Raw genomic sequence first — 10,643 nt, forward strand, 5'->3', positions numbered from 1 at the left:
CGATTTTCCCACTGGCACTTTGGCGACCTCTAGCGGCTCGGGTGTGCATATTTTTTTATACAATATATATATTGAATTAAAGCCCTATTTGTTGCCTGTCGATAGCCAAAATCCGTTCAGCGGTTCTCTAGTTACATGCCAATATGTGAGGCGTGCACCGAAGTACACAGTATTGTACAAATACCACTCCCGACTCTCGAAAATTATTGGACAGGGTTGTAACCAATGAGTAGGGCTTTCCAATGGTACCCCAAGTGGGAATGAGCTAATCAGGGATCTAGGTGAAAAGTCACGAGCCAAAACAGGAAGATAATTGCATTGAAGTCCTCTTACCTTTTACCAAAACCGCTTCTAATCACTAATTTCTGAACGGATTTGTATGACATTTGGACATGTACTACAATAGATAGTACCCAGTGTGTCTTTTCAGCCATAGCAGTGTTTTTGGAAATATGACTTCTGGACTACTAACTACTTCATAAAAAAGTGAGTAACACATGAGTAACAGCAAGTTCAGACCTATGTTAATCTATTTCATTAAGTGAGTTTTCTTTATTCTATCAAAAACTTCAGAATGTCATCTTTCAAAAGAGACCAGGCTCATGTATGTGCTATAAGTATAAAGTATAGTATTTTGGTTTGCAAAAAAGGTATGCAGTCCTCAAAAACGAAAACTAAAATGACCAATTTTGGGGGCGCCTGTTAACACATTGGTTGCCAGCCGGATATGACGATTTATCGCTTGGATGCCAGCACGTTAATCAATGGGAGAACGAGCACTTTTGCGAGCGATTAAACTATATCTTAAATTATGGCTATGTGTCTAATATACCCGTCGCTTATCAATGACTTGCTTGCAGTCAACATGTACAAAACGGATTTTTTTTTCATCAGCACATTTCCGTTTTATACCGTTTTGAATACGAGTATAGTTTTGAAGATTTCTAGTGATTCTAGAAAAATCTGCGAAAATAGCTCTTTACTGGAATACACAAAACACGTTATAATTTTTCTGCCTATTTATGAATAGTTTTCCAATAAACGCTAGATTATCGATAGTATATGTGTACTTATGCACGCTAGAGAAACGGGCTGAAAAATCTATTATCCATGACCTGGTCAGCGCTAACGTCATACACGCACACACATACACGCACACACATACACACACACGTTGTGACCGCTGTGAAAAAACATCTGATTAACCCAAAACTGGTAAAAATAGATTTGTTACCTCAGATCAGATTAATCTAATTCCTGATCGCCATTCCAAATATTGATCGCGTTTATTGATCCAACGTTATAGTCTGAAATGCATGATCCAAGCTGCTTCCAGCCTCGCCAGTGTATCTGGTAACACAACACTGCTTTCCAGAGGTGAGGAAACCCTGGGGCGGAGTTTTTTTCTGATGAATTTTCTCCAATCGACTCCAATCCAATGATGTGCATTACCATCCGGGAGACGATAGGGGGCGGTATTTGCCCTTTTCGAGCTCAGAGCCATTCCCAATGATAATGTCAGGCTGGACGGATGAAAAATGAATGGATATCGCTAAAAGAAATAACGATTAAATAACGAGAAATCTCGTTATTGGCAAACCAACGCATGGCGGCCAACAACAAGATATCTCATTGTTGGCACCTAATGTGTTAAGAGGTTAAAGGAAGGAGGCATCGCTGAGCGATGAGAGCGGGTGGGGGAAAACACAAGAATAAAATAAATAAAACCTGTAACCAGTAACCAGTTGAAAACAACAACTATGCTATTGCTGATCTGATTATGCTTCTTGCCACTGCACAAATGGCCTTGTGTGTTTGTATTTGATTTGTATGTTTTTTGTCTAATGCCCTTGTTTTTATGTTGAAACTTGTTGTGTGCCGTGTTGGTCAGGACTCCCAGCTGGAAGAAGAGATCTTGTATCTCAACGGGACATTCCTGGATAAATAAAGGATACAAATAAATTAAAGGCACTGCACACCTGACACCAATCAGGTGGCAATCAAGCCCACACACCTGCCAATTAACTGGTGTCTGGAGATTGACAGCTCACCAGAGAAAACACATCCAAAGCACACTAGAGTAAAATCAAATAAAACCCACATAAAACCGTGATCCATCACAAAACACTGTACAAAATATACAATCCCTTTGAGACAAGACTGACATTCATTGTGCAAGAAAGAAAACATTTGGTGACTCCTAATTCTATGTGTAATATAGATGCTTATCATGAACATGGATGAAGGAATAGAAGAGCTGTATTTCTCAGTAATAGTAGCAATTACAGAGGGTGGCACCGCTGGATTCCTGCACACAGCTGTGATACCCCCACGGACCCTCTCTGGCCTAACAGTGGAAACTGGAAATGGACTGTGAATGCCCCTGGATTACTCTGTTTGATAAGGGATTAAATGCAGTGAATCCGTTGCTTCATATGGGACTCCTGGTGTCAGATACCCTCTGCTTCCAGCCGTGTCACGCTCTCCTCTATCGCCTGTGTTGTACTGTACTGTATATTACAGATTGGGCAGCAGGAGGGTGGAGGAAACATGGTTTTGAGATCGCTGTACGAGACAATATATCATGTTGACATCATTGACATGAGGGGCTATTTTATCATCTGTCCAAGTTCACAGACAGTTTAGTTTGCTACTTCAGGAAGGCCTGTCTTTGCCCCCATGCATTGGTGCATGTTCTGGATATTTACCCCATATATATATATATATATATATATATATATATATATATATATATATATATATATATATATATATATATATATATTAGAGCTGGGCATAGATTAATTTTTTTAATCTAGATTAATCTATATGCAATCCTGGAATTAATCTAGATTAATCTAGATTAAAATGGCTCAAAAAAAAAAAAAGGTCTGCCTAAGGCATTCAAAATATGTGTGTTCTACCCAAATAATGACCAGAAGTAAGTCCTTACTTTTACTTTCCTCCTTACGTTTCTCAGGCCAGGTGGCCCATTACACCATGAGCCCATCTCCCGTTTCCAAAATGCATTACAGACTGTTTGAAAAAGCTGTTTTGCTATGATAATTGGTAATGAAATATCAAAATAATGTTCAATAAGATGTACTTGTGTTTAATAAATCGTTTTATTCACACAAATAAATAATATCAGTACCGCATTTCAAACTTTCAAAGAGAGAGAGAGAGAGAGAGGAGAGAGAGAGAGGGAGAGGGAGCCTCTGAGTTTCTGCAGTTCTCCCATCTCTCAGACAGCAGCAACAGAGACACCAAGTGGTGACAGAAGGGAACAGCAGCAGACTGAACGGTTCAACTTGAGGTTAACTGAATGAAAAAAAAATATGCCGCTGAAGTGCTCTTGAGCAAGGCACTTAACCCCCAACTGCTCCAGTGGAGTTACTCAGTGTTGTTTTATTCACACAAATAAATAATATTATCAGTACAGAACAGTACCGCATTTCAAACTTTCAAAGAGAGAGAGTTTCAGCACTCTTTGATGAACATTGTTACTCAGTTGTGACTACAGTGGAGTAGAGAGCACATTATAGACAGGTCTGCAGGCTAAATCAGTCTGTAGACTACAGTGGAGTAGAGAGCACATATCAGTCTGTAGACTACAGTGGAGTAGAGCATGTAGGGGCCTATACAGACAGGTCCAGTGATGTGACAAACTACCAAACTGGAAATCAGTTAATATAATCTGACAGAATGTGTGTTAAAGGAACATGCCAACCAGGGGTGGCCTTAAGCATCTGGAGGCCCGTTTCAAGAGCTAACTGAATAGCACTGTGTTGTTTATCAACTAATAGTCTGCATTGAATAGCAGTGTGTTGTTTATCAACTAATAGTCTGCATTGAATAGCAGTGTGTTGTTTATCAACTAATAGTCAGCACTGAAGAGCACTTTGTTATGCATCAGCGGACATAAAGACAGCTTAAACAAATCCCTCAATTAAATGAACAACAAAAGCAATGCCATATATTTATCTTGGGAATTAAAAGTGCATGAAAGTACTGCTGCTGGTCCTTCCTGCTGACCTGTCGTACAGAACTTGTAAGTCTCTTTGGACAAAAGCGTCAGCTAAATGACAAAATGTTGAGCAAGGCACTTAACCCCCAACTGCTCCAGTGGAGTTACTCAGTGTCAGACTGTGGTTGTACTGGGCAGCTCCCAGGTGTGATTGGAACTGTGTGACTGAAGCAGGGCGTAGCTGAAAAAGAGCATCTGTGCTCAGCGAACCTACCCTGGGTAAATAAAGGTTAAACAAAAACAAAACAAATGGCTTGACTCAATCAGTCTCTATTTCTCCTTCTTCCACCAGTCACTAAGGCAGACCAGCTTGTTGACATTGTCTGGTGACAAACTAGCTCTCCTCTTCTGCACAATATGGCCCGATAAAGAGAACAGTCTCTCGCATGGGACAGTTGAGGCAGGGCTCCCCAAGTACTTCAGGGCAATGTGGGCCAGCTTACCGTAGGCGGCAGTGTGGTCTGACCACCACTTCAGTGGACACTGATCCAAGCTGGCACTTGGCTCTACCTTGTACCTCTCCACAAGATTGGGCACTGGTGAGTCGTCATCAGACTCCGAGTCTGATCCCATCACTAGTGTTTTCTTTTTAGGTGGCTCAGGGTTCTCCTCCCTCGGGGGCTGCAGAGCAGGTTCTTCTGCCTTCACCAACTCACTCAGTGTTGCCCACACTGGCCCCCTCTCTGCTTTGGGCAGGCATTTGAGGTCCTTAAAGCGTGGATCCACAGCAGTAGCTACCTTTGATGAACAAAAATAAATAATAATTAATTGATGATGAAAAAAATAAAAATTAAAGTAACTTTGCAAATCCAACCACCATATTTCTTCATGACTCATTCATCTATCCATTGATCAATCTACTGGCTTAACAGTCTATAATGGTCAGACAATACAGTTATTTTCTAGTCAGTCTCACATACCTTCAGCCATTCCAGGTTACTTTTCTCCCTCCGCTGGTTGAGGTCCTGGGTGAAGGCATTCTTGAATCGCACAATGTAGGCAGGATCCTCATCCGAGATCTTCATTGCGTGCTCAAGGTGGCGCAGGGCAGGTAGAACCACAGAGCAGGATACATACTTGTCCCCACCAAGGAGCTCAGTGATGTACCTACACACACAAAATATGGCCAATTAATTTAACTCAGATTACACTCTTTTTTTAAAGTTCTGAAACACACACACACACACACACTTTAACTAAGATTACACTTTTATAAGTTCTGATTCTGAATCATTTATAGTATTTAAGGGCATGCATTTCTTAATTAAATACAAAGTGACTTTTAAAAGAAGTTGTATGCCAATTTAAGAACACGCTATCTTTGTAGACCATACAGTACCTGCATGGCTCCAGCAGTTTCTCCAGCTTTGCCAGCTTCTCGTATTCAGCATCTGTTGGGAGGACCAGCTTGTGCTTATGCTGGGCCAGCGTTGCGTGCACTGGGACTCTGTTGCGCCTCAAACGATTGATCATTGCAAGGGTGGAATTCCAACGTGTTGGAACATCTTGCACGAGTGACTCTGGCTCTTGTTCACAGGATGCTTGCTGGACATTCAGCTCATCTGTGTTGGCCGGACTGTGTTTGAAATGTCCGACCACTTTTCGACACTTGGCCAGGACACCATCAAAACCACTATCCCGAAGGGACATTACAATGGCCCTCTGTATGAGGTGCGCAATGCAGGGCATGTGCTCGAATGGCAGTATCCTCCCTGCTGCTATCATGTTGGGAGCGCTGTCTGTCCCAATGGTGGTGATTTTGTCGGCTATCTCCCACTGATTAGCGACGTCCAGAAACTGCCTGGCACACGCCTCTGCAAAGTGGCGCTCCTCTGTTTTAATCACACCTAGTACAGACAAAGTAGATCAGAATAAGTTTGCTAGTAAAAAATGTATACCATATACAAGAAAAACAATCCACAGTTTAAACAAGAACTAATTAAATGATAATAATAATAAAGAATAAAAATAAAATAAAATATCTCACTATTCAGATCACATTTGACTTTCATACTGACAATTTTTAAAATGTATATTACATCCCTTAAGCTCGCTATGGAGATAATTCCAAACCTTTACACCAATAACTGAAGGACACATCTGTTTAAGTTTATAAATTTTATTTAATACTACATGCCACGGTGGGTTGGTTTCAGGTTGGAATGAATATTCAGCCAGTTGGATGGTTATATGGTTGGATGGCTGGGTATCCAGCCTGAATGAATGAATGAATGAATGAATGAATGAATTAATGAAAATGTTATTAACAGATTGCAGAATGGGTACAATACAGTACAGCTCAATACACACAATTGTTAAGGGGATGCAGACCAGAGAAAGACGTTTGTCTTGTTTACATCAGGGTCCCCCCTGAAACCAACTTAACCGTGGTCAATTAAATAAATTAAATAACAAACGTACCCAAGGCGAACGAGTGAAGTTCCCAGCTGGCATCGATGAAGTGTGCAGTAACGCCTAGGTAATTATCGTTGCTGACCGATGTCCAATGGTCCCCAGTCAGTGCTACACACGCCGCCGCGGCCAACTTCTCATCTTTCACAACTTTCTCTGTGGCGTGTTGGTCATGAATTCTCCTCATGATAGTTCGCCTCGCAGGTAGCTTGTAACACGGGTCGCCTGTCGCCGCCCGGAGAAGAAGCTCGAGTCCATCATCTTCAACCACGCTGATAGGCCGGCAATTGATGGCAATCCACTGGGCTAGGAGGTTAGTCAGCTTGGCTGATAAAGCTGTGCTGACGGGCTTGCCTTGGTTGCACTCAAACAGTGTAGTTTGACGAGCACTTTTCCCCGGTGCAGCTGTGCTTGGTCCGGCCGCGGCGGCACCTTCCTTCATAACATCAATTTGATGCTTCTTGCTCAGGTGGTATTTAAGACTCGAGGAACTCCTACAGTAGGTCATTTGCGCTTTGCACAAAGTGCAAATCACCTTCGTCTTGTCGAGGTTTCCATCTGGAAGCTTTTTGAAAATAAAATACCCCTGAAGCAAACTGTGCTTAATGTTACCATAGATATCTCTTCTGCTCACAGCGTCCGCCATTGTCATGCAGCTCAGCTGATGGTAATGAGCTTCATGCATGCCCCGCTCACGTGTTCACGAACTTCACGCCCCTCCCCCTCCCCCCACACACACACACACACACACACAGAGTAGTTCGACCAGGTTGGTATGGTATACATCCGCGAATGTCCCAGACGAGACCCAACGCTGAAAAAAATGTTAACGGCGTTAATTATATTATCGCGCGACACTAGTCTCGCGATAACGCAGCACGTTAACGCCGTTAACGGCCCAGCTCTAATATATATATATATATATTAGTGCTGTCAAACGATTAAAATATTTAACTCGATTAATCGCATGATTGTCCATAGTTAACTCGCGATTAATCGCAAATTAATTGCATTTTTTTTTTAATTTTTTTTTTCAAGTTCCAAGTTTTAATACTCTTATCAACATGCGAGTCAACAAATGCTTGCTTTGTGCAGCCATTTAACACAAAAGGATGACCCTCATGCATTGCAAATTTGCATCAAATTCAAAACAGAGTGATGCACAAAATAACTTAAAAGAAAATAATAATTTAAAACAATGAATAAAGTGTGCATGAAATAATAGGGGAAAGAAAACGTTAGGAACTTGTTACATTCACACACACAAGGGCTGATTAATCACACACCCCCCTCTCTCCCTCACACACACACTCTCCCAGCTCTTTTTCTCTTTTGCCCCTTCCTCATCTCTCTCACCCCCCTCTCTCTATATATCTCACACACACACACACACACACACACACACACACACACACACACACACACTTCAGAAACAAACATAGTATCAATGAGAGCATCAATAATACACCTGAGTGAAGTCTAGTAAAAAAAATAAAAAAAGATTTATTTTTTTATTTTTTTTTATTTTTTTTTAGTTAATCTTGAGTTAAAAAAATTAGTGGCATTAATAGAATCGGGAGTTAATGCGATATTAACGCGATATATTTGACAGCCTTAATATATATATATATACACCTATGTATGTATGCTATGTACAGATAAATTACACAAACAATATTCTATATAGTTTGACAGGCTTACTATTTATTGTTCACATGAATCCATTGATCGTATTGATTAAAGGAGAGGGGAGGAGGGGAGAAACTACCAGAGGAAGTGCCATTAACACTTTGCTGCCCAACCACGAGTTAACTCGGGTTTCGGTGCCATGCGTTGAGGACCAGAGCCACGAGTGGCAAGTTGTTATTGTTTTATTCCATATTAATAAACGGATCAAGATCCCCGATCGACTCTGCAGATTTACCTGCCTCCTTGAAATCGGCGACATGCAATACCGGCCAGATCCTCTTAAGGGCGCCATCGCTCCACTGCAGTATCATTGTGGGCGAGTGGATAATATTTTTTTTACAGTCTATGGGCGTTTCATTTTAGCCTGATCCCAAGCGAACAGCATGCACCGTTGATCACGGTTCGAAGCGCAGATTTCAGCCTGGAATAATGGGATTTATGATCAGCCAATGGACATATCGATCTACCAGATGCCAATGAATAATGGGGAAATGCTGCCGGCGATCACATGGGCTGACGGTAGGACCCTCTTCACCCAAATTACAACCGGATCAGACATTGTTGTAAAACGCAAGCAATCGATCAGTGAATGTGGCTACTTGCACGGACACACTATTGCTAATCAATAATACTAATCGGCGTCCCCCGCCGCCCCCATTTCATCCATAGATGCTCTGTAATAGTCCGGATGATAAGCTGTTTGTTTTATTTCATTCGAATATATACAACAGAAATGCCGTTCTATATAACGTGATAGCCTTTAGCCTCATATCTAGCTTTCCAGAAAAAATATGAGACGAAAACTGCGATAAAGCTTATATTCACGACGCTATAAAATGACAACCAACTGATGGATTTTTATTTTCTTTAAGCCATTATGAAGGCACGGTTTATGCACTCAAGTGACAATGAGAATGGACAGATAGCAATACTATAAAGTATATATATAGCTATCCAAAAGTACATCGGTTTGTTTACAAAGCATTGTCCTCCAGCCACATATTAGATGGCGAGGGCCGGGCGTCAATGTGTTAACACAATCTGCGCCAAGAATGAGTTAACTCGTTATTGCCCACCATGCGTTCAGCACCAAGAACGAGTTAACTTATTTTTGGGATCGTTGTTTTGTTTATTCACTATATCTATTCATAATTCATGGCTGCAGCCTCTGCAGACCCTTCAGACCCTGTCTGAGCTGGCAGACGGTCAACACCACCCGCTACTGCTTTGCGGAGCTATTGCACTCCATTGAAAATGGGCTGGTGTGTTTTCTGAGTCGATTTGAGCTGTGGGGGCGGGGTTTAAATACTCAGGCGAGGCAGGCCTTTACAACAATGGCATGGGACAATAACCCCGCCCACCCGTTCATGTGTAACCCTCGGTAATGTCGGGACACGATTGCTGTGGATAACTGGAATGGCGATCAGATAATTGGATACTTTTTTTTGCATTACATCAGAGACAAGGTAAGGACTCTATATATAAAACCTTGCGTTGATCTGATATTTCTTTCTCCAGCGATCAAAGCTATGTGTGTGTGTGGCTGTTTACCGTTGAGTGCAGGAGGTGGCGGGGGGAGCGCCGCGCTACGAGGGCCATTTCATGTATGCACGAGTAGATATAATAATGATAATCTAGCATTGATTTCAGGATTAGATAATCAGCAGAAAAATTACAACGTGATGACTGGATTACACAAAAATGCCTTTTTCTCGTCTTTTCCTGGAATTACTCAGAATCACCCAAACCATACTCATATTCAAAACTGTATAAAATGGATATGTACGGATGAAAAAACAATCCGTTTTGCACATGTTGACTGGAAGCAACTCACTGACAATCGACAGGTGTATTAGACCCATAGCTATAAGATATATTTTAAGCAGGGCCGCCTCAGGGTGTGTGCGAGCAGTGCGGTCTAAGGGGGGGAAGGGGGGCCTCGCACAATTTTTTTTTTTTTTTTTTTTTTATTATTTTTTATTATTATTTTTTTTTGCGAGGCCCCCCTTCCCACGAGGCCCTTTTTAATCACAGACCTAAAATCTAGTTTTGCTTATATGCTTATATATTTCACATTAGACACGTTTGTAGAATGTTCCTGGCTCTGCGGCTCTGCACTATTCTCTATTGGAGCTCTGGGGCTCTGCAGATTGGTTTCTAGAAGGGAGGGTTACATCATGTGTATGCCGGCGTGCGTCAGCTGCGTTTGACTATTTCGCGCGTGCAGCTTTGGAGGTTATGCTTAGTTATGCCAGCCAAAACGAAGAGGACAGTCATTAGGCAGATGGACTGAAGATGAAAGTTGTTGCATGTTAGACAGTTCAGTCAGGCTAGCCATCCCGGCTAAAGGCAGGGACAGCTAGTTAGCTTTTGCTACGTTATAATATTGAGTGCTAACGTGTGGTTCAGTCGGGATAGCCATGATGATGTCGGCTAGTAGCTAGCTTAGTGTTAAGAGCTACAGGCAGTCTCTATCTATCTCAATCACCTACTCGAGATAGAAGCCTGTGGCCGC

The 10,643-nt window shown here is 41.8% G+C and overlaps 1 protein-coding gene across 1 annotated transcript in view; it reads right to left on the minus strand.

The window, feature by feature from the left end:
- Positions 1–6,947, minus strand: part of LOC311246903 (E3 SUMO-protein ligase ZBED1-like) — a gene marked incomplete at both ends in the record, with an annotated part of 10,302 nt that extends 3,355 nt beyond the window's left edge. The window contains 4 exons of the mRNA XM_084337144.1: positions 4,471–4,765; positions 4,948–5,134; positions 5,367–5,874; positions 6,449–6,947. Coding sequence (XP_084193270.1) covers positions 4,471–4,765; positions 4,948–5,134; positions 5,367–5,874; positions 6,449–6,947 — 1,489 coding nt within the window. The remainder of the gene's footprint in view (positions 1–4,470; positions 4,766–4,947; positions 5,135–5,366; positions 5,875–6,448) is intronic.
- Between the last annotated feature and the right edge of the window lie 3,696 nt (positions 6,948–10,643).

The sequence above is a fragment of the Notolepis coatsorum genome (genome assembly GCF_963971535.1).
Source record: "Notolepis coatsorum genome assembly, chromosome: 20".
Taxonomy (NCBI): Eukaryota; Metazoa; Chordata; class Actinopteri; order Aulopiformes; family Paralepididae; genus Notolepis; species Notolepis coatsorum.